This window comes from Mandrillus leucophaeus, unplaced genomic scaffold (assembly GCF_000951045.1).
Source record: "Mandrillus leucophaeus isolate KB7577 unplaced genomic scaffold, Mleu.le_1.0 Scaffold98, whole genome shotgun sequence".
Classification (NCBI taxonomy): domain Eukaryota; kingdom Metazoa; phylum Chordata; class Mammalia; order Primates; family Cercopithecidae; genus Mandrillus; species Mandrillus leucophaeus.
In genome coordinates this window covers 2,515,414-2,539,271 of record NW_012110696.1, presented here as the reverse complement: position 1 = coordinate 2,539,271, position 23,858 = coordinate 2,515,414, and the positions used below count along the sequence as shown (strand labels likewise).

The 23,858-nt window shown below is 55.0% G+C and overlaps 1 protein-coding gene across 3 annotated transcripts in view; it reads right to left on the bottom strand.

The window, feature by feature from the left end:
* Positions 1-23,858, bottom strand: part of GAK (cyclin G associated kinase) — an 85,849-nt gene that overhangs the window by 9,312 nt on the left and 52,679 nt on the right. For all 3 annotated transcript variants that reach the window (XM_011970891.1, XM_011970892.1, XM_011970893.1), the window contains 9 exons: positions 19,876-20,070; positions 19,411-19,528; positions 18,858-18,937; positions 11,394-11,587; positions 9,004-9,150; positions 7,707-8,183; positions 7,113-7,283; positions 5,883-6,005; positions 956-1,072 (listed from right to left, as the gene is read on the bottom strand). In XM_011970891.1, coding sequence (XP_011826281.1) covers positions 956-1,072; positions 5,883-6,005; positions 7,113-7,283; positions 7,707-8,183; positions 9,004-9,150; positions 11,394-11,587; positions 18,858-18,937; positions 19,411-19,528; positions 19,876-20,070 — 1,622 coding nt within the window. The remainder of the gene's footprint in view (positions 1-955; positions 1,073-5,882; positions 6,006-7,112; positions 7,284-7,706; positions 8,184-9,003; positions 9,151-11,393; positions 11,588-18,857; positions 18,938-19,410; positions 19,529-19,875; positions 20,071-23,858) is intronic.

Genomic DNA, 23,858 nt, shown 5'->3' with positions numbered 1-23,858 from the left:
GAGGTCAGCCCGGGAGGGCAGAGTGAGGACTCGAGGCCGGCCCTAGAGATCTGACACCGACATCTGCTCAGAGGAATTTGAGGCACTCAGGGACGGACAGGAGAAATGAGGAAGAGATGGGAAATGCTCCTGGAGCTGAGCAGGTAAGGTGCCCAGCCTGAGGCTGGAGGGAGCCCCAGCACAGTCCGCCAGGCTCTGGCAGGAGCAGACGCCATTGCCCGGGGGCTGCATGCTGGAGAGTCCGGGGGTCACCGGCACCAATAAGCATCCTAAGGTGGAGCTACTTCCCGCCCAGGATTCCACCCGACAGCCAGGCGAGTGCATACGAGGCCCCTTCAGATGATCGTCCCCCCGCCACCGATGCTGCTTCTGAGAAGCCACAGGGACCCCAGGGAGACACATCCTGGAAATGAACCCAGAGACTCAGGGGCGTCAGGTCAACCCAAGGAGACTCGAAGCCACAGCGCCCGGGCAGACACGGGACCAGAGACTGAGGCAGACACGGGACCAGAGACTCAGACCACAGTGCCCAGGCCAGGCCTGAGGCAGACATGGGACTGGAGAGGGTGGGCTGGGTTCTTGTGGCCAACGGCCAGCACGCTCTGAGCACAGCCTCAGGGACTGAGCAGAGCCCAGCCACACCCCACTTCCATGTGGAGACCCCGCTTCCCAGATGGCCCCCACAGCCCTGAGGGCAGGATGGATCAGGCACCACAATGCGGGTGGGGGCTGGCAGCAGTGCCAGTGTCAGCAACACCTGGTTGTAGCCTGCCAGCTGGCAGTCGCCTAGAACAGGTGCAGACATGCTGTCCCCTTGGGGTCACTGTGCTCTGGGCTGGGGGTCCTGGTGAACAGAGGCAAAGACTTCACTTTGGGCAGCTCAGAGTCACACAGACAAGAATAAACCTCCTACAAGGAAACAGCTCCCACACCCGCAATGTACCCTCCACGTTACCTTGGAGGCCGGAGCTGAGGTCGCCAAGGTCAGCAAATGGGTCCGGGTTCTGAGACTTGGTCCAGCTGGCCTGAGGGCCACAAGGGGCCGGCTGACCTCCAGGAGAGAAGAGGGGGCCTGGAAAAGGGGCACAGGGCGTTAGAACAAGCACCACCTGAAGCGAAACACACCCTCCTGGGACCTCCGATCGCTCCTCCTTACGACGTGACAGCCTCACTCCTGCCTGAGAGCTGGCACCTGCACAGCCTGTGTGCAGGAGACCAGCCAGGACAGAGGCGCATGTGGTGGATGCTGCCTCCACGCCCCACACCGCTCCTCGGGGAAAACAGCTTCACAACGCACACCCAGAACCAAACCATGTTCATATCATTATGACTGTTATTCTGCAGTGCCACTTCTTGGAATCCATCTAAAATTAGGAATGTTCTTCATGATATTCTTTATAATAACAAAAGTTTGAGAATATCCTAAGTATAAAATCATAAAACACAGGCTGGGCAACATAGAAAGACCATCTCTACAAAAAATAAAAAAATCTACCAGGCACGGTGGCACATGCGTGTGGTCCCAGCTACCCGGGGAGCTGTGGTGGGCGGACCGCTTGAGCCCAGGGGTTGACGGCTGCAGGGAACCGAGTGATGCCACCGCACTCAGCCCCAGTGACAGAATGAGACTCTGTCTCCAAAAAAAACAAAGAAACAAAAAAACAGCAGTTGTAGAGCTCCTCGATAGAGTGACATGCAGTCACTAAAACCAGGCTCTTCATGTATAAACAGCCCTCGTGGATCTACTTGAGGAAAAAGATGAACTCCTGAGGCCAAAAATAAGCAAAGAACATGAAATGATTCTCAAAAGAAATACACATAACCAAAACCATGCAAACTAAGAGTCAACCTCATTCATAAGAAAGAAATCAAACCGGCGAGACATCTTCACAGTGATCATCCAACCAGGAGACAAACTGGAGACGGGAGCTGCCCCTGGGCAAAGACGTCTGGAAGCACACTCGAGGGGACAGGCACCCAGGCCCTGGTGCGCCGTGCACTGTGCCTCCCGGGGCTCTGTGGACAGTGTGTGTTCCACCCGCTGAGGGCTGTGGCAACTCCGCCCGGCAAGTCTATTGGCACCATTTTCCCCACACCATGCACACTCTGTCCCTGTGCCCCATTTTGGGAATTCTAATGATATTTCAAACTTCTTGATGATTGTATCTGCTTTGGTGATCTGTGTTCCATGAGCTGAGGATGCTGCTCTAATTGTTTTCGGGTGCCATGAACTGTGCCCATAGAAGACGGTGAGCTGAACTGACAGTGTGCTGTGGCTGCTCCACAGACCAGCCGCTCCCCCTCTCGCTCCTTCTCAAGCCTCCCTATTCCCCGAGACACAACCATACTGAACTTAGGCCAATTCAGAACCTACAATGGCCTATAAGCATTCAAGTGAACGCAAGAGTTGCAAGTGTCTCACTTGAAATCAAAAGCTAGGAACAACTGAGCTTAGTGAGGGAGGCACGTCAAAAGCAGAAGAAGGCTGGGCGCAGTGGCTCATGCCTGTGTCCTCAGCACGGTGGGAGGCTGAGGCAGGAGAGTACTTGAGCCCAGGAGTTCAAGGCCAGCCTGGACAACACGGCAAGACCTTATCTCCACAAAAAATAAATTTAAAAAATTAGTTGGGCATGGTGGTAAGCGCCTGTAGTCCCAGCTACCCGGGAGGCTGAGGTGGGAAGATCCCTTGAGCCCAGGAGGTTGAGGCTGCAGTGAGCCATGATTGTGCCACTGCACTCCAGCCAGAGCAAGACCCTGTCTCTAAAAAAAAAAAAAAAAAAGAAAGAAAGTCGAGATAAGCTAAAAGCTAGGCCTCTTGCACCAGCAAGCCAAGTTGTGAACGCAAAGGAAAAGTTCCTGAAGGAAATTACGCCACTCCAGCGAACACACAAATGATAAGAAAACAAAACAGCCCCACTGCTGATACAGAGGAAGTTCCAGTGATCTGGAGAAAAGGTCAAACCAGCCACAACATCCCCCTAAGCCATAATCCAGAGCAAGGTCTCAACTCTTTCAATTCTACGAAGGCAGAAAGAGGTGAGGACGCTGCAGAAGAAGAGTGAAGCCAGCAGGGGCTGAGGCTGAAGGAAAGACGCCGTCTCTGCAACATACAAACGCAACGTGAGGCAGCACGCGCTGACGGGGTAGCTGCATGCAGCAAGTCATCCGCTAAGATCCGCTGAGACCACTGAGGAAGGGGCTGCCAGACTCCACGCAGACGAGACGGCCTAAGTCACCCGCTAAGATCCGGCTGAGATCACAGATTGAAGGGGCTGCACCTGCCAGACTCTCCACGTAGATGAGACGGCCTCGTATGGGAAGAAGACGCCATCTGTGACTTTCATAGCTAGAGAAGTCAATGCCTGGCTTTAAGGCCTCACAGGACAGGCTGCCTCTCCTGTGAAGGTCTAATGCAGACGGCGGCTTTAAACGAATAGTGCTCATTCATTCAAAAAACCCAGTGCCCTTAAAAATGACTCTAAATTGACTTGGCTTGTGCTACAGAAACGACACAGCAAAGCCTGGATGGCAGCCATCTGTGTACAGCATGGTTTGTGGAATATTTTAAGTCCACTGTTGAGATCTACAGCTCAGAAAAAAGATTCCTTTCAAAATACGACTGTTTGCTGACAATCCCGACAATGCAGCTGGTCCCCTGAAAGCTCTGACAGAGGAGTACGCGGACAGTCACGCTGCCTTCGTGCCTGCTAACACAACACCCGTTCTGCAGCCCTTGGACCAAGGAGTCGTGTCGACTTCCAAGTCTCACTATTTAAGAAACACATTTCTAAGGCTACAGCGGTCACAGATTCCTCTGATGGATCTGGGTAAAGTTCACTGACAACCTTCTGGAAAGGATTCACCATTCTAGATGCCATTAAGAACATTCACGATTCATGGGAGGGGGTTAAAACAGCAACATGAACAGGAGTTTGGGAGAAGCTGATCTCAACCCTCAAGGATGACTGTGAGGAGTTGAAGACTTCAGTGGAAGAAGTCACTGCAGATGTGGTGGAAACAGCAAGAGAACTAGAATCAGAAGTGGGGCCTGCAGACGGGACCGAATCACTGCCATCTCAGGATGAAAGCTGAACAGATGAGGGGTTGCTTCTTATGGATGAACAAAGAAAGCAGGTTGTTGAGATGGAATCTAGTCCTGGTGAAGATGCTGTGAACACTGAAATGAAACCAAGGGTTTAGAATATTCGTAAACTTATTGATACAGCAGTGGCAGCTTTGAGACGACGGGAAAAGCTCCATGTGGTTAAAACACTACCCAAGAGCACTGCACACCACAGGGAACCTTTTGTGAAAGGGAGAGACAATCGTACGTCAAACTTCATTGTCTTATTTTCAGAAACTGCCAGAGCCACCCCAGCCTTCAGGAATCAACGCCCTGAGCAGTCAGCAGCTGTCCACACTGAGGCAAGACCCCCACTAGCAAGATTAGGATCATGAGCATTTTTAGCAATGAAGTATTTCTAAATCAAGGTAACTATATTTATTTTTTAGACACAATGCTATCGCACACTTAACAGACTACGGCCAGGCGCGGTGGCTCATGCCTGTAATCCCAGCACTTTGGGAGGCCAAGAGGGGTGGATTATAAGATCAAGACTTCAAGACCAGCCTGAGCAACATAGTGAAACCCTGTCTCTACTAAAAATACAAAAATTAGGCAGGCTTGTTGGCAGGCGCCTGTAATTCCAGCTACTCAGGAGGCTGAGGCAGGAGAATCGCTTGAACCCAGGAGGCGGAGGTTGCAGTGAGCTGAGATCATGCCACTGCACTCCAGCCTGGGCAACAGAGCAAGACTCCATCTCCCCAAAAATGAAAAGCAAACAAAAAACCAGACTACAGTATAATGTACACAGAAGCGTTAGCTGAGTGCAGTGGCTCATGCCTGTAATCCCAGCACCCTGAGAGGCTGAGGTGGGTGGATCGCCTAAGCCCGGGAGTTCTGGACCAGCCTGAGCAACGTGGCAAAACTTTTGTCTCTACAAAAAAAATCTACAACTTAGCTGGGCCTGGTGGCTCATGCTTGCAGCCAAGGTTACTGAGGAGGCTGGGGTGGGAGGATCGCTTGAGCCCAGGAGGTCAATGTTGAAGTGAGTGGAGATCGTGCCACTATGCTCCAGCCTGGGTGACAGAGCAAGACCCTGTCTCAAAAACAAAAACGAAAAAACAAAAAAAAAAAACCCACACACAAAAAGTCCGTAACTTTTATGTTTACTGGGAAAACAAAATCTGACTGGCTTTCCAGGGGTACTGGCTTTGTGGTCTGGAAGCAAACCCGCGACATCGCTGAGGCTGGCCCGAGACGCAGCTGCAACATAAGCATCCGTGCTACCAGAGACGTCGCAGGAGGGCAGGCTCCAGGGTGACGGGAAGGACAGACGCTCACAAACACAGACTGCTGTACGTGACCCCGTTCCTGACAGGGCACGGGATGTCGGCCGCAACACCAAAACAAGACCCGTGGGGTCAGCCTCACTCACAAACCCCTTCAGGAGGGAACAGCCACGGGGCACTACAGGCAGAAAAACCAGGCGGTCCACAGAGTGCGGGGCATGAGATCGCATCACAAACGCAGACGCCCTGCTGGTGGGAGAAGGCCGCCTCGGGGGCGCTGCTGATGCTCAGGACCCGCAGCAGCTCTGGGAGGCCGAGTCTATGTCCCCACGTACCCCAGTCACACCGGGTGAGTGAGGCCACTGCAGCTGTACCACAGCCCTGGGTGTGGAGCCGGCACCACTGAGCACGCCCCAGCCCTTCCGTCCTTCCCTGCGCAAAAGGCACTGTTACGGGTATGTGTGAAACAGAGACGGGCCACAGCAGCTGCATGTCCTGCATGCCCTGTCCTCGGTGGGTGGTGGTCATACCTTCCGTGGCTGGCATGGGGGCCACTGCCGACGCTGCCGTCTCGGTCCAGGCAGCCCATCCTCCCAGCAGGTCTGGGTTGCTGGACGAGGCCGTCATCTTGCTGGGCTCTCCTGGCAGATCCCCTGGGACGAAGGAACCGGAAGAGAGCACATTTGGTGTCTCAGCAATAGGCAATGTGGCGGAGCGCCAGGCTGTGCTCAGGGCCCCAGGAGCCGGCACCTCTTGCACCCAGGCTGAGCTGAGGCTGGGCTGACGGCCTCCCTCTTCCTGATGGGCCCTGAGGAGTCACCACATCACACAGAACCGAGCGTGTGGATGCAGGGGCACCAGCAGGCAGAGCAGCTCGCAGGCGAGGCTGAGAACAGCATCTGCGCAGTGCCATCCAAAGGGTTTGCCAGGACCTCACTTTCTGTAGCCATCCCCACGGCCTGTGTTCCTGCCTCTCCTAAAACCCACCCAAGCCCGCAGTGGCTCCACCTGGCTGAGCTGCCTTTGACAGACAGACGGCCCAGCAGGTCCTGTCTGCCCTGGCTCTGGCGGCACCCACCCCAGGCTGTACGGCTGCGCTGCACACGTCCACTCACAAGCCATCCTGCAATGGTCACCATCATCACCCCAGAGCGCACTGTGGATCGCTGTGGATCACGCTGCTATCTCCTCAGGAGAGAGAGCCTGGGCTCCTTCCCGTAGGACTGCACTGGAGGGGCAGCCCAGCCCTGTCCCGGGGCCTGGCCCCGCAGGCCTCTGTCTATAAACAAGCCATGCTCTGCCCCACACCCAGCCTCCTCCCCACGGACACGGTGTCCCAAGGCCCCCGCTGCACTCGGACCAGGCCAGCTTCCTGGATCCTGGACCCCCAACCGCCTCCCTCTGACCTCTCGGTCCCACACAAGCCCTGGGTGCAGGTGGCCGCCTCTGCCAACAGCTGCAAGCCCTGGGCCTGAGGCGGCCTCGAGAAACACCTGGTGCCAGGCACAGACGACCGAGGCACTGCAGGGACCCACAACCTGTTCTGGGTTTGCGGATGGTTTGGGGAGACAGAGCAGGGAGCAGTCCGTCCTGACCTCAGGGACATCCTGCAGGACCCTGGGACCACCAGGAAGGTCACCCGGAGGTCACACAGTCCAGCCCCACCACTGCCTGAGACCCGCAGCTCTGCTTCCGACTATAGGCTGCAGTCCTGAGGGAGGAAGCCGTGGGGAGCTGGCTGCCAGGCGAGAGGCGCTTACCCAGGTGCAGGAAGTCAGCGCCGCAGGACGGGGGCGGAGCACTGTGGGCCGACGGGAAGGATGGTGGGACTGCCGCAGAGTCCGAATTGAGAAATTCCCCGAAGAGATCAGGATTGGAGCAGGGCTGGGAGTCGCTGTCTGAAGACAGCAGGAGCGGGCCAAAGGGGTCAGCTGCGGGGACAGGCGGGCATGGGGAGAACTCAGCCTGGTTGCCTGAGGACAAAGCCCAGCTCTAGAGTCAGGCCCACCCAAGAGGCCACTCCAGCTGGGCAGCCCAGACCCCACGGCGGCCCTCTCAGGGACACTGAGGCAGTCGGCCCGGGGGCTCCCCGTGCCCCACGCCTCAGGATGACCTTCCCACGGACGCGGCAACGCCACTGAGACGGAGGAGCTGGCAGTTCCCGGCCCATGAGCTCAGGCGGGCAGCGCAGAACCAGCCCCCTGCCCTGACCCTGAGGGTGCTCCTGGGGGAGGCGGGGGAAGGGCACGTTCCCTTCCTACGGCCGCCTTCGAGACATGCCCATGCAGTGAGAATGACTCAACCTCATCTCTCATCCACCGTGAAGCCCTTCGCCGTCGAACAGAAACACGTACCAGCAGCAGGGGGCCCTCCTCCTGGGGTGCTCTGCATGCTCAGGGGAGGGGCTGGGCTTGCCAGGAGCAGGCGGGCCTCGCCGAGCAGATCCTCCGGGGGCCCCTGGGAGGTGGCCTCTGGGGGCCCAAGGAGGCAGCAGAGCAGGTCGGTGTTGCTGGAGGGGGCCTGGAGGGCCTGCGGGGCTACAGCTGGCCCCGCGCCCACCTCGGAGTGCAGGCCCAGGAGGTCAACCCCGTCTTCCTGTGGCACAGGCTCCGGGAGCACAGCTGGCGTCCCCACCTCAAAAACCACGTCCTGCTGCGTCAGCCCTGCTGCCAGGCCGGGGTGCTCCGGATCGGCCCGGGGCTCCCGGCCCTCGCTGGAGACTGGGGAACCCCCTTCGTCCGACACCTCGCTCTCGTCTCTGTCCTCCATCAGGGCAGACTCGCTCTCCTTGGGAGAGGCATTTGCTGCACCAGTCTCTGCCTCCTTCTCTTCTGCGAAAAGGAAACAAAACCACAGGCTGGTGAGCCTACATGGCCAGCACCAGGGTCCCCACACGTGGCCCCTCAGTGCCTCCTCGGCCCAGGGCCTTGACGCGTGCTGCAGAAGTTTCTGGGGGGGTTTCCTAAGGCGTCTGCAGCGCACCCACCTCCAGCCTCTGCCTCAAGGCTCTGCCTGCAGCTCTCTCCACCCAGGCCTCTGTGGTGCCTAAGGCTGAGTCAAGTGGGGGCCACACGGCAGCACTGGGGGGGAGGAACACCAATCGAGGTGCTCTGGGAACAGGCGGCAGAAGGGACGACCCTGCTGGGACGGCCAAGGGTGCTGGGACAGGAAGTGGCAGGGGCATCCCTTGGGGTGTGTCTGGGGCAAGGTCCAGGGACGGCGCCCGGTGTTTTCCTGAAAAGCCTGGGGAGGGGCTGGGAGCCCACTGGGGGGTTTGGGCAGAGAGATGTGGGATCCCCGGGTGGGGACAGACTGTCCCTCTTCCCAAGCCCTTTCCTTGTACCCAGGGGCCCTGCCAGCATGGCCCGTGCTGCCCGTCTCCCCAGGCCCACAGCCTGGGATGAAGAGCTAGGATCGGTATTTCAGACTTTGTGGACACGTTCTGTTTTTATTCACCTTTAAAAAAACATGAAATCATTCTTAGCTCGTGAGCCATTAAAGAACAGGCTGACGTGCTGGGCGCACAGCCCACTGTGACGCAGCCCAGCTCTGCCCAAGGCCCGTCTCCCAAGACGCTTGCCCTGCCCCAGGGGCACTTTCAGACCAGGGGCCTGCCCTCTGCAAGAGGCCGGGTCCAGGGACGCTGCCTACCCTGCCAGTCCAGTGTGTGCAGGAAGCGGCTGGCGTCCGCGCTGCTACTTGGCGGTGAGTCGGAGTCCGTGGGCTCGGCTTCCGGGGAACCTGCCCCAGCATCATACTGAGCCGTGGAGCCGGGCTGCCGGGGGAGCTCCGGCTTCCCTGCCAGGAGAGGGAGGGCGTCAGGGCACGGGCACTGGCCAGCAGCCTCAGGGCAGCACTGACCCCAGAGCTAGGAAGTACAGCCAGTCGGGCGCCAGCACAGTGGCAGGCCAGGCTGTCGGTAAAGCAGGCCAGTGACATGACGGGGAGGGGATCTCTGTGAACAGATGCCTGCTATCCACTTGGATGCCGCTCTGGGCCATGGGTGTGCACTGGGGCACAACACACGCACATATGAACATGCACAAGGAACACACCACTGAGGCATCAAATGCCACACAGACGCAGGGTACACATGAAAGCACACACAGATGCACGGTACGCATGACTGCGTACACAGCACACACACAGATGCATGATATACACGAATGCACACAGCACACACACAGATGCACAGTACACATGAATGCACATACAGCACACACATAGATGCACGGTACACATGAATGCACACACAGCACACACACAGATGCACGGTACACATGAATGCACACACACAGATGCACGGTACACATGAATGCACACACAGCACACACATAGATGCACGGTACACACGAATGCACACACAGATGCACGGTACACATGAATGCACACACAGCACACACACAGATGCAGAGTACACATGAATGCACACAGCACACAGAGGCATGATACACACACACACACAGCACATACACAGATGCACGGTACACACGAATGCACACACAGCACACGCACAGATGTACGGTACACAAATGCACACACAGCACACACACACAGATGCACAGTACACACGAATGAATGCACACAGCACATAGAGGCATGGTACACACGAATACACACACAGCACACACACAGATGCACGGTACGCATGAATGCACACACAGCACACGCACAGATGCACAGTACGCATGAATGCACACACAGCACACACACAGATGCACAGTACACATGAATACACACACAGATGCATGGTACACACGAATGCATGCACAGCACACACACAGATGCACGGTACACACGAGTGCACACACAGCACACACACAGATGCACGGTACACATGAATGCACATACAGCACACACACAAGATGCAAGGTACTATGAATGCACACACAGCACACATACAGATGCATGGTACAAACGAATGCACACACACAGATGCACATTACACATGAATGCACACACACAGATGCACGTTACACATGAATGCACACACAGCACACACACACATGCACGGTACACACAAATGCACAAGCAGCACACACACAGATGCACCGTACACACGAATGCACACAGCACACACAGATGCACGGTACACACGAATGCACACAGACCACACACACAGATGCATGGCACACATAGCACACACAGATGCATGGTACACACGAATGCACACAGCACACAGACAAATGCACGGTGCACATGAATGCACACACAGCACACACACAGATGCAGGGTACCACGAATGCACACACAGCACACACAGCACACACACAGGTGCATGGTACACATGAAAGCACACACAGCACACAGAGATGCATGGTACATACGAATGCACACACAGCACACACAGGCACAGTATGCTCATGTGCACACAGCACACACACAGATGCACAGTAAACTCGTGCACACATACATGGCACACACGGGCACACGCCACCCACGGACACATACACAGCACACACACGCCACACATGCAGCCTCTTTCAGGGACGCTGAAGATGCTCAGAAAGAAAATGCAAACACTGCAAACCAAGAGCCCAGGACAAGCGTGGCATGGGCAGTGGGCGGCCCTGGGCCCACCTGCCAGCGCTTCCTGGGCTGCCTTTTCGAAGCTGCTCGGAAGTGAGAAGAGCAACAGGAGCGAGGGCTCTGCCGTGTTGTCCATGTGCTGCTGAGTAGGCCCGAGGGTCACAGTGGGAGTGGATGTGTGTCCCGCACACGTGACAAAAATCTGACCCAGACACACGCCTGGGACAAAACCCCGCTTCGCCCCAGCAGCTCGGACTTTCTCCCTCTGCCTCCGTCCCTGCCCAAGGGCCTCCAAAATTGCAGCCTGTGAGTCCTCCTTCTCTGGTGTAGCTGGTGGTGGTCCCAGCATCCAAGACAGAGTTTCCAAAACCTCCTGCAGCCCAAGCTGCTCAGGGCCTGGATGCAGCAGCGGGCGAGGTGGCCCAGCCCTGCCAGAGCTCGGCCGAAGAGGTCTCCCTCCACAGAGACACTCACCAGAACAGGATTCCCTCAATTCACCTGCGGGATCTTACCAAACTTAGACAGAATGTCTTGCTGCTCCTCCCGGCTGGAAAACAGGATTTTGGGGTTCAGCCCCCTCATGCTCGAGTTCTCCCACGGTGGGGCTTCCTGGCTCAGCCTGTCCCTGGGCTCCACCTCCACTTCTAGGTTCACTTGAAATAAGTCCGGGTATTTCTCTTGAATGTCACAGGCGTCCAGGTCATACCTGCGGTGTTACGAGTAGACGCCACTTAGGAAGGCCCCCCAAGTAGTCTGTAAGTCCCTCGGACATTCACTAAAGAAACGTGCACGGAAACAGACTGCAGCTGCAGGCAGTGGTGCGAGAACAAAAGGGCAGCCGGTCACCCCCGCCTGCCAAAGCTGGAGCCGTGTGAGCGGACCCAGCGCTGTCCCAGGAACCCACAGGGCACCAGCACCCCCGGTCAGGGCCCAGAAGAGCATCTTTTCACTTGCTCTTCGGACGTCACAGTGGGGATGCTCGCGACTGTGTTCCCGGCAGAGGCGCACTGGGCGGGGCCACGTTTCCCGCAAGTCCAGCGAGGCCGCGTGCTCAGAGCAGACGGGACAACATCCCACAGCAGGCGACTCCGGCACCCAGGCAGGCAGCTCTGAGGTGGGACCCCAGGGTTCCAGGGCAGGTGCTGGCCCTCATTCCCCAGCACACACAGACTGCGGCCACCTGGCAGCTCAGAGTACACACTCTGGGATACTAATTGTGTTTTCCATAAAAATGATGACATCCACCCTGACAAAAACCCACAACTGTCAACAGATGCCCATAAGACCAAGACCTCTAGAATCCGGCTGCCAGGGAATTAGGAACATGATTCCAGCGGAAACAAAGCCGTGTCCACCGTGGGGCTGGGGAGGCAGCACTGGCTGGGCTGTGGGGAGCAGGGGCAGGGGTCAGCGGGGCCCGCCTTGGGGTGTTGGCTGCACGGGGAGACAGGTGTGACCTGACACTGTGACCACTTCCTGGCCCCTCAGGAATTCCCTAAGGAATTCCAGGCTATTTCACGCATTTCCTATGATCGTCTCTGATCCCACTGTCATCAACTGCACCGATAAGCCCGGGATCTCCAGCAGGCAGCAGGCTTTCCATGCCTGTCTTATTTTATGCCACCTAAAATCTCTACATGTTGAATTTCATACATCTAAAAAAATAAAACAGAAACACAAGAGAGTGGTGGCCAGTTCCTGGGAAACCCAGGGTGCCAGTGTCTGCAGGGCCAGGAACACCCAGAGCAGAGTGGGACACGCCGAGGGAGCAGGGAGACGGGCCCGGCAGCCTGTGTGGGTCAGAGCCACGGCTGGTTTCAACTGTCACTTCTCTGAGCTGCACACATGCCTGGGATGTGTGACGGCCTCTAGTTTATCCCTTCCTGCTCACCCCCTAAAACATCCTCTTGCTGCGCGAGGGGAGAGCACCCCGTGCCTGCCCTGACGGGCGGCCAACCTCACGCGGAGCAGTGCCCCCTGGATGCCCTCTCAGGGCTCTGGGCGGAGGTGGCCACGGCCGAAGCCAGGACTGACGTGCACTCCAGCCGGGGCCAACATGAGCTTCCCTCTGTGCCTGAGCCTCTTAGGTGCCGCTATCCGTTGTCGGGGGCAGCAGCGACTGCAAAGCGGTGGCACAGCTGGCGTGGAGATGTGAAGGCGGCAATGTCTGCAGAGCAGCCAGCAGGCACCAGCAGAGAATCCGACGGCCACCGCAGCGGAGGCTCAGACCGGCCACCACCAAGGCTGGAGGGGCACAGCGGGAGGGGCACGGAGGGATGATGTGCGCAGGGAGCCAGGTCGGCCAGGCAGGCTCAGGTCCTGGGGCAGACCAAACTTGGGCAGCCCCAGAGGGAGCGCCACTCGTGCCCAGCCTCCCTGCCCCAGCTGCCCCTTGAGACACCCCTGGACACTGGGTCTGCAGGCCCGGCTCTCACCCAGCCTGGTGCTGAGGGCACAATGAGGTCTGTGAGCAGGGCTAGCCGCTCCCAAGAGCCCTGGACTGCAGAGGCCACGGCCCGCAGGCTCCCGCCAGACCAGCTCCAACAGGGCAGAAGAGGCTCCCGACAGGCTTGGCTGTTACACTTGTCCCACGGCTGCAATCCTGCATCCCTCTCCCCCAGGCACTGTGCATGCCCGCGGCCAGGGAACACGCCTCTCCCCCAGGCACAGCGCAGGCTCGACGTGCAGAGCCCACGCACGTTCCACGTGCTCCTCTCCTGCTGCCCCGTGTCTAACTTCATTCAGCCATCTCATGAAATCTACTTGCTCATTCTGATGGTATACAGGTTCCTTAGGTTTCTTGCTGAAAGTAATCATGCTACCTGTGAAAAGCAACAGCTGGAACTTCCATTTCTTCTGCCCTTTCTTTTTCTTGCCTTACTACACTGGTTAAGACCGACCATAAAATCCTGGATAGTGAGAGTGAAACCCCTGCTGTCTGCAAACTCAGGAGGGAAATGTCCAAATACATCATGATTAGCTGTGGTGCTTCAGGATTCTGTGGCTGCTCTTTATCAGCCTAAGAAAGGTTCCTTCTGCTCCTCTTTGCGGGGCATTGTGATGAGAAAGGAGCGCTCATTCTTATCATGCTTTATCTACGAAAACTTCGCCTGGTTTTCGCCTTTGCTCGGCTAACGTGGTGAAGTATGGTGGCTGACCAATTTTCAAATGTTAAAACCACTTCACATTCCTGAAATAAACCAGATGTCAAGACATGTCATCCTTGTTATATAACACTGGGTTCTTTCAGCTAATATTTTGTTTAGAATTTTTCTATCTATATTCATGAGATCTGGCTTGCAATTTTCCTTTCCTACGAGGTTCTTTTGTGTGTGTGCGCAATCATGGCTCACCACAGCTTAGGCATCCCAGGCTTAAGCGATTCTCCCACCTCAGCCTCCTGACTAGCTGGCACCACAGGCATGTGCCACCACATCCGGCTGATTTTAAAAAAATTTTTTTCGTAGAGACAGAGTCTCACTACGTTAACTAGGCTGGTCTCGAACTTCTGGCTCGAGTAATCCTCCCATCTCAGCCTCCCAAAGTGCTGGGATTACAGGCGTGAGCCGCAGTGTCCAGCCTGTAGGAAGGTTTTAAACTACTGAATATATTTCTTTAACAGACATTACAACGCCGTATTTCTTCGTAGGTGTATTTTGAGAGGCGTTTTCCGGATAATTTGCCCATTCCACTGAGAATGGCGTTCCTCCCAGCACCGCACATGCCATCTGAATGTCTACGGGACCTGTCTCCTTTGGTTTCCCACCCTGGGAGCCCGTGTTTCCGTGTTCCGTCTCCCTTTCTTGACCAGACTTGTTAAGCAATCAATATTTTCAGATAATCAAAAGAAACACCTTTTGGCTTTACTGACTTTTCCTATAGTGTGCTTGCTTTTTTTTTTGAAATGGAGTTTCACTTGTTGCTCAGGCTAGAGTGCGATGATGTGATCTCTGCTCACTCCAACCTCCGCCTCCCGGGTTCAAGTGATTCTCCTGCCTCAGCCTCCCAAGTAGCTGGGACTACAGGCATCTGCCACCATACCCATTTAATTTTTGTATTTTTAGTAGAGATGGAGTATCACCACGTTGGCTATGCTGGTCTTGAACTCCTGACCTCAGGTGATCCACCTACCTCGGGGTCCCAAAGTGGTGGGATTACAGGCACGAGCCACCATGCCTGGACAGTATGCTTGTTTTTAACTGAATTGTTTCTACCCTTGATTATTTTTTTTCCACCTACTTTTTTGAGTTTAATTTGCTGTTCTGATAACTCCCTGAGATACGAGTTTAGGTCACCGACTTCCAACATTTCTTTTTTTTTTTTTCCCCCCGAGACAGGGTTTTGCTCCAGCTCACTGCACCCTTGCAGCCTTGATCTCCCAGGCTCAAGCAATGCTCCCGCCTCCCAAAGTGCTGGAATTGCAGCTGTGAGCCGCTGTGCCCAGCCAACCTTTCTTCCTTTAAATGTATGCGTTTAAAGTTACAAATTTCCTCTAAAGCCTGCTGTAAATGCATCCCAAAACATCTGATACGGGGTATTTTGATTATCACCGCGTTTAAAATATTTTCTCATTCCAATGGTGATTTCCTTTTTGGCGCGTGGATTACTCACGAGCACATGGTCTTGGGGTTTTCCTGTCACTGACTCCCACCTTCATCCACCGTTGAGATGTCGTGAGACTTTGACACACGCCCACTTGAACAGATGCCATTTCTTCAAGAATTTGCTGAAGTTTGCAAAACTCAGGTCAGGTTGGTTAAACCTTGTAAAAAAATCTATATCTTGATGTTTGTGTCTACCTGTTCTGCTGCCTGGGGAGAGAGGCAGCCATCAGCGTGGGCCTGTCCACTTCACCCCTCGTTCTGCCCCTTTGTGTTGCCTGTACTGAAGCCATGTCATCGCCCTCACCCTGTGACGTTGCCCTTCACCTCCTGCCTTGGTCTGTCCCACCTGACATTGACACTGTGACATCAGCCCTCTTCCTGCTATGGTCTGCATGGTAAGCAATTTCCGATTATTCCACTTCAGCCTTGCTGGGTCTTCGTGTGCATGGGTTTTGAAGTATGGCTCCTATAAGCAGTACAGACTTGAGCTTTGTGTGTGCTTGGTTTTTAATCCAGCCCGATTAACTGCAGTGTGTCTTCTACTCACCTTCCATGGGATGACTGACAGGCACAGCGGGGCGTAGGTCTACTAGCTGGCTGTTTTCTATCTATATCCCATCTGGGTTTGTTTCTTTATCTCTACGTTGTTCTTGCGAATTAATCACATAGTTTTTGTTCCATTTTTCTTCTTGATTGTATCTTTAATCTGCCCTAGGGATTGGTACATTCCCTGCTTCCTGGTGACGGGGCTCCTGAAACACGTTCACTTGGTTAATCCCCTCCTCGGCTGTGTGTGTGTGCGCGCGCGCGCTGGTGCTCCCGGGGATGTGCGCGCGCGCTGGTGCTCCCGGGGATGTGTGTGCGCATGTGCGCTGGTGCTCCCGGGGATGTGCGCGCGCGCTGGTGCTCCCGGGGATGTGTGTGCGCGTGTGCGCTGGTGCTCCCGGGGATGTGTGCGCGCACGCTGGTGCTCCTGGATATGTGTGCGCGCACGCTGGTGCTCCTGCTGTCAGATATGTTACTATCACACAGGTTTTAAAACCCACAGGACATACTGGTGTTTTAAGCAGCTGGTGCTGGTGTCATTTCACCACAGTCATGCGTTCCAGCCTCCCTGCCCTGCCTTCTCTAGGCTGCAGGCTTTGCAGGCTTGCCCTTGGATATTTGCTGAAATGGAGCAGTTCTGCCAACAATCAACTCTCTCATCCTTTGCTTGGCTGAAGACATCTTTAACTGGCTTTCATATTTCAAGGATAATTTCACCGGATATAGAATTCCCGTATTTTTCTCTCAGCACTTTAGAGACAGCATGCCACGGTTGCCTTTGGGTGTCACTAGGCAGGTCCTGCATTCCCACTTGTCCCATTCCCCAGGGGCTGGAGATTGTTCTCTTTGGGTTCCAGCAATTCAACCAGGATGCTCTGAGGTACTGAACCTCTTTTCTTCTTTTTGTTTAAAAAAAAAAAAAAAAAAAAGTATTCTCTTTGGTGTCTGCAAAGCTTCTCATTCCATGGTTTTGACGTCCTCCATCAGTTTAGGAAAATTTTTGGCCAATGATTTTTCAAGTATTATTTGTTCCATTCTCTCTCTTCTAGAACTTCAAGTAAAAGCACGCCAGGCCCCTGCAGTGCCACAGTCTCTCTCGTGACCCTCTCTATACGTGTCTTCTTCCATCGTTTCTTCTCTGTGCTGCCATGGGAAGATCTTCCCCACCAATTCACCGTCTGTTCTGCTGTGCCTGTTCCACTGTTAAGCGTGTACTGAAGCCTTCATTTCGGCTGTAATATTTTTCAGTTCTAGAATTCACATGTTTCCTTTTTATGTTCCAGATCTCTGGTGAAATTCCCATCATTCCCCCGACTTTGGTGAATAATCAGTTACCAAAGTCCCTGCCTCCTGCCTCCATCATCTGAATCCCCAACAGGTCCTTCACCGACATTTTCCTCTTCATCATCAGTACCTTGGTCTTTAAAAACACTATTTTAAGCACCGCCTCCCTTGTGGCTGAAAACTATAAGAGCTCTGGGTGTTTTTCTTCCTCCAAAGGAGGAAAAAAGAAACGAAAATTGTTAAAGTTGTGAATATGTGAGTTAAAAAAAGAAAAGCGTAAGACACAACAAAGACAAGAGATGTAAAAAAAGAAATGTAAAAAAAGAATCACAGGGACAGAAAAACACGAGAGGACCCCCCGGCCTCCCAGTGCAGGCCATCCACGACAGCAGCAGGTGCCAGCTCTTCCTGGGCTCGCCCAGGCCAGGCCAGCACCCCTCCCAAGGTGCAGAGTCCCCCAGCATCCCCGTGGGGCTGGCCCCAAGGCTTCCCTTTGTTTACTGGGTAGAGTACAGAGCCTGGAACACAGCAGGCCCTGCAGCCACAGCCTCTGTCTCGGGAGCCCCCGTGGGTGCCCCCTCTGGCTCCTGAAACAATGTTTGTTCCACTGTGTCTTGACAGATAAGCCTGTCTGTGATTGAGTAGAAAGATCTCCAGTTAAATGGGAGGCCGAGACAGGCGGATCACTTGAGGTCAGGAGTTCAAGACCAGCCTGGCCAACAGAGTGAAACCCATCTCTACTAAAAATACAAAAATTAGCCGTGCATGGTGGTGCAGGTCTGTAATCCCAGCTACTCAGGAGGCTGAGGCGAGAGAATCGCTTGAGCCTGGTGGGTGGAGTTGCAGTGAGCTGAGACTGCACCATTGCACTCCTGCCTGGGTGTTTGAGCAAGACTCTGTCTCAAAAACAAAACAACAAAAAACAAAAAAACAAAAAAACAAAAAACAAAAAAAACAAAAAACCTCCAGTCAGAATCAGAACGCCCGGTGTGAGAGCCTGCTCTGCTGCTCACTGCATCTGCACCTGAGCCTGCAGAGGGCAGGCTAGGCACTGTTGGGCGCTGATGTCATGAGGACAGGGAGCTAACAGGTGCTGGGCACGGTGGGGGCGGGGGACATCCTGTGACTGAGCTTGTTTACAGAGGGAGCTAACACTAGAGCGTGAGCTTCCAGACATGACTGCCCCGCATCTCCTCCAACCTCCGCCCAGCAGGGCACTCTGCACACGGCAGGCTCAGGAACGTTTGCGAAGATGCAGCCGCCACCTGCTCACCTGCTCATGCCACGCCCGGGTGTGAGGGCTAAATTCTAACAGACACACACACCATCAGGGGCCAGAGCAGCAGCCACCAGGTCCACCCCAGCAGCCTGCACACAACACATGCAGCTCCAGGATGGTCTAGGAACAGGCCCAGCGCCACCAAGCGGCAGTCACATAGCCCGCCACTCCCGCTGGGGCTCCCACGGCCAGCTCACATGCAGGTGCTGCGGCGGCGCGGGGCACCTGTCCCTCCCCACCGAGCCCACGCGGCACCAACATACTTGGCAAATTTCACAGTGGTGGCGTTCCGAGGCACAAACCCCGTGTGGAACTGAATCTGGAACATCTTCATGGATGCCATCTGCAGAGAGAGCAAACATGACACCCCGCACCGAGGGTGAGTCCAGATCCTGGGGCCACAGGTGAATTCGTCCCAGTGGGTGAGCTCTGAAAGCCGCTCACGGAGCTGGAGGCGTGGACCGTGCCTCCGTGCCACATGTTGCAGGGGAAGTGGGAGAGGGTCTGTGTGTGGCAGGTAGCCCCAAGGAGAATGCACGGGCCCACAAGCTGCTTCACGGGACTGCCGTGGGGGGCTGCCCCTGGACCCTCAAACTCAAATGGAAACGCCAGGCTTTTCAGGCTGAGATCCCGCCACGTCGAGTGCACAGGGCCAGCAGGGGGGACTGGGGGGCAGTCGCCACGTGAGAGCCCACAGCACTCACCAAACAGCAAGCACTCTGACCTTCCACGAGAAGTGCGTGCACAGTGGCCCCCAGCCCTCCCAAGAGCCTGGGGGTGAGTGGGGAGCACCGGGCAAGCCACAGGCTTTCTCACCTTGGCCTGCAGCCGGCCGCCCAGGGTGGACCGGGCGTGATAGATGACGATGAGCACATCTCCTTGCACCGTGACGCCCAGGGGAATGACGGCTTTACCATCCTCAATCTTAAAATCCCTAAGGACAGAATGACGAGAGAAAAATTAAACAGAAAGACCCCCAAAACCAACGAAACAAAAACAACAAAAAACAGAATGAGAAATTGTCGCTTAGGTAAAATGTGTAATACCCAATAAAGAATGACGCCCACAAAGAGCCCCACAGATATTCTGAAGTCTCCCAGACACTTAGATCGTGTGATCTGATGCTGACCAGGACCCCAAGTTACCCGCCACAGACACTACAGCTCCAAACATGTCCGCCTCAGCAAGCGCTTGTCCCCAGCAAGGCCAAGGTTCCTCTTTAACGGTGTTCCGGAGGGGTGAGGATAAGGGAGCACGGCACGGGGCCACAGCTGCACTCACCGCATCTTGTCATACTCCTGGGAGGTGCTGGCCACGCGCTCATCCCCCACGTAGACCTCGCAGAAGGGCCTGCAGCCACTCCTCTGCTTGCTGAACAGCGGAACGGGCGTCATGACCACGGCCCTCACCAGGATGGGCTTGCTGTGGGGTGTGATGGGCTCCTCCGCCACCATGTCGCACATGTACTCGATGTACCTGGGGGTAGACGTGCCGCGTCACCACGTGGTGTGGCCTGAGGGGACCACACAGCTGATTGTGTCTTTCGAATAGGAGTCTTTAATGCTAGAAATTTCCCTTGTAGCAATGTTTTAGTTGCTCCTAATAAATCTGATGTTGTAATTTTCATTTAGTTAATTATGTGTGTGTGTGTATATACATACATGTATTTTTAAGACAGCGTCTTAATGTTTTTAAATTTCTCATGATACTCCCAGTTTGATACTCATGGGTTATTTAGAAGTTGCTTAATTTTGAGGCCGGGCACGGTGGCTCACGCCTGCAATTCTAGCACTTTGGGAGGCCAAGGTAGGTGGGTTGCCTGAGGTCAGGAGTTTGAGACCAGCCTGGGCAACATGGTGAAACCCCATTTCTAATAAAAATACAAAAATTATCCGGGCATGGTGGTGTGCACCTATAATCCCAGCTACTCAGGAGGCCTAAGGCAGGAGAATTGCTTGAACCTGGGCGGCGGAGATTTAGAGAGTTTTCCAGATATCCTTCTGGTACTGATTTCTAGTTTTATTCCACCGTGGCCTGAGAGCATAGTTTGTCTGATTTCAAATTTTAAAAATTTGAAGTGTCTTTATAGCCCCAAATCTGATCTTTCTTCTCGCATATTCCACATGGATTAGAAAGAAATGTGTGTTTTTCTGTTGTTGGGTGGAATGTCCTAGAATGTTCTACAGCTGTGTCAGCCTTCACGGGCTGGCACGTCCAGTTCTTCTACACCCTGCTGGCGGTCTGTCTACTTGTTCTGTGGAGTACTGAGAGGAAAATGTTGAGGTCTACCCCACAACTGAGTTGTCTAGTTCTCCTTTCAATTTGATCAGTTTTTGCCTTACGGATGTTGAATGGAATCTGTTTTCTCTGAGCTTGGTGGCATAGCTCTGGCCTTCGGCGTTCCCCTGGTGCCTCTGTGGTGCACACGTCCCCCGGTGTCTGCCTCCCACCTCGTGGCACCCATGCCCTGCAGCAGACCCGCTCCTGGAGCTTGTGCGCGGCAGGCAGGTGATGTCACTTCTGTGGTGATGGTGCAGACCCCATCTTCCCAGCCACAGGCCACTATGGTCCAGCTCAGTTAGCACGGAGCCAGGACAGCCGGTCCTTCAGCCACAACAAATAAATCCTGCCAATAGCCGAAGTGGCCAAGGAAGCAGATTCAGCAATGAAAGAGAAATCGGCTTTCTCAGAGTCAGTGCAGCCAACACCCTGACAGGAGAAGAGGACCCAGCTAAGCCTCAGGGTCCAGGGAGACCATGAGAGAACGGATGTGTGTGGTTCTAAGCCCGAGAGTGTTGTGGCGGGTCATGTAGCAATGACTAGTACGCTCTTCCCCCACCATCCTGTTCTGAACTCACCTCTGCCTCCGTGTTGAAAGGGGACCTCCTGCAGTGTATGGCTGAGCCGTGCATTTCTGTCCCACGTGACAAGCCTGTCTTTTAAACAAAACCACTCACGTTCAGCCTGAACACTGATGTGGCTGGATTAAAATCTACCATCTTGCTGGCTGTTTCCTATTTGTTTGATCTGTTCTCGTTTTTTTTCTTCTTCTTTTTGCCTTCTCTTGGCAAGGTTTATGTCTTCGTTTTACTTCTTGTTGACTTCTTAATTACACCACCAAAGAAAAGCCCTTACTGGTTGTTCCAGGCTTTCTGACAAGACCCTTGTGGCTGACATCTTTCTTTTTGTACCTGACGCATCTTCTTCTGGCCGCCTCCAACACTTCCTCTGTGCTCGGTTTGCAGGAGTTCTGACCAGGATGCACCTGAGTGAGTTTTTGTGTTTGTCTTGCTTTCATCCTGCTTGGTCACCTCTGAGCTTCTTGAACCTGGGGACTGGTATCTGTTACTCATTCTGGGAAATTCCCAGCCATGATTTCTTCACTGTTTCCGCTTCCCTCTTCCCTTTCTGGACTCCACATGTGTGTGGCCCCGCCTGAAGTGGAGGCAGCTCTTGGGTGCTTGTTCTACCCCCACCCCTGCTTTCTCTCTGTGATTCAGTTTCAGTAGCTCTTGCCCTGGCTCCAAAGGCCACCGACTCAGCCTCAGCGATGTCGAAGGCATTCTCATTTCAGGGATTTCCCTTTGTTTATTTGCTGGTGTTTCCATGGCTCTGATGAGTGGCCCACTGGACCATGCACCTGCCTGCCTTCTGCACGAGGGTCCTCTTTCCACGGCTCTGAAAGTGATCCACTGGCCTGCACATCCTGCATGAGGGTCCTCTTTCCACGGCTCTGACGAGTGATCCACTGGCCGCACACCCTGCATGAGGGTCCTCTTTCCACGGCTCTGACGAGTGATCCACTGGCCTGCACACCCTGCATGAGGGTCCTCTTTCCACGGCTCTGACGAGTGATCCACTGGCCTGCACACCCTGCATGAGGGTCCTCTTTCCACGGCTCTGAAAGTGATCCACTGGCCTGCACACCCTGCATGAGGGTCCTCTTTCCACGGCTGTGACGAGTGATCCACTGGACCACACACCCTGCATGAGGGTCCTCTTTCCACGGCTCTGAAAGTGATCCACTGGACCACGCACCCTGCATGAGCGTCCTCAGCACATCAGTTACTTCAATTTCCCTAAGAGTCACAGGGTGCAGCTCTTTCATCTCCTCCATCTGGAGGCAGAAAAAAGGGTCTCGGCCAGGTCTGAGCCTCCCTCATAGTAGCTGTGTCCCCTTGCCCGGCCCTCACTCTCCCATCTGTCCTGTGGGTGCCCATGGAGACTGTGCCTTCCAGAGGGCAAGGACCCTTCCAGTCCTGCAACCCTGGAGGCTTCACTCGCCCACTGAGACACTTGGCCTCCACCGGTTGTACTCCTTCTGGCCTCCTTCTCTTCTGGGGTCTAGTTATGTCCACCCCAGACAGTGCACACACACACCTCCTCCCACAGGCACCTGACTCTCCTTAGATTCTGGGCCAGAGATGTGGAAAGGCCATGAACTTGACGTTGGTCCAGCCACCTGCCCGGTGGGAGCGGCACTCTGCACATTTCTCTGCTCCTCCAAGGAAGGAGCTGTGGGATTTGGTGGGGTCATGGAAGCCCAACCACACTTCACAGGGAAAGCGATTCCCTGGTTCTCAGATGCCCCCTGCTGAGCAGGCCCCACCGCACCTGGCCTGGGGGTGCCAACAGCTTTCAGCTCAATGTGTAGAGGGGTTCCCGACTTTGCTGGGGTCACAGAAAAGACACAGCTGGATGGGGCGGCCACGATCTCCTCCCCATAAGGCTGTGAGCAAACGAGGTGGGGCCCTCCCTGGGGATCCACAGCAGCAGGATCGGCCTCCCGACGCTCGCCCTGTCCACAGGCTGTGCGCTCCGTCCAGACAGGATGAAGAATGGGGAGTCCCTCGAAGCTTGGGTCCCTCCTCTTCCCTCCCGCCATGGTGGGGCCACGGGGCCGGCCTTTGCTCCTGGGCTGTCTGTGGTCCAGGTCAAGGCCTGCTCTTTCAGAGGCTGGGAGGCTGCTCCAGCCTCACCAGGTCCTCAGTGAGACCAAGGCCAGGGGAGGCTTTATGCTGGGAAGGACTTCTCGCATAGACACCTGCAGCCTCGAAAAACAGAGCCCTAAACACGCTGTGGCCGCACTCCCATTTGAGAAAGTCTCCTCCACGCGGCCAGGGAAAGTCTGCTGCGTGCTGAGGCGACCGGCACGGAAGCCTGCACTTGGCAGGGCCCTAAACATGCTGCAGCCTCACTCGGGTCTGAGCAGCGTCAGGTGCTCCACACAGCACCTTTCTCAGGTGGTCCACACGGCATTTTCA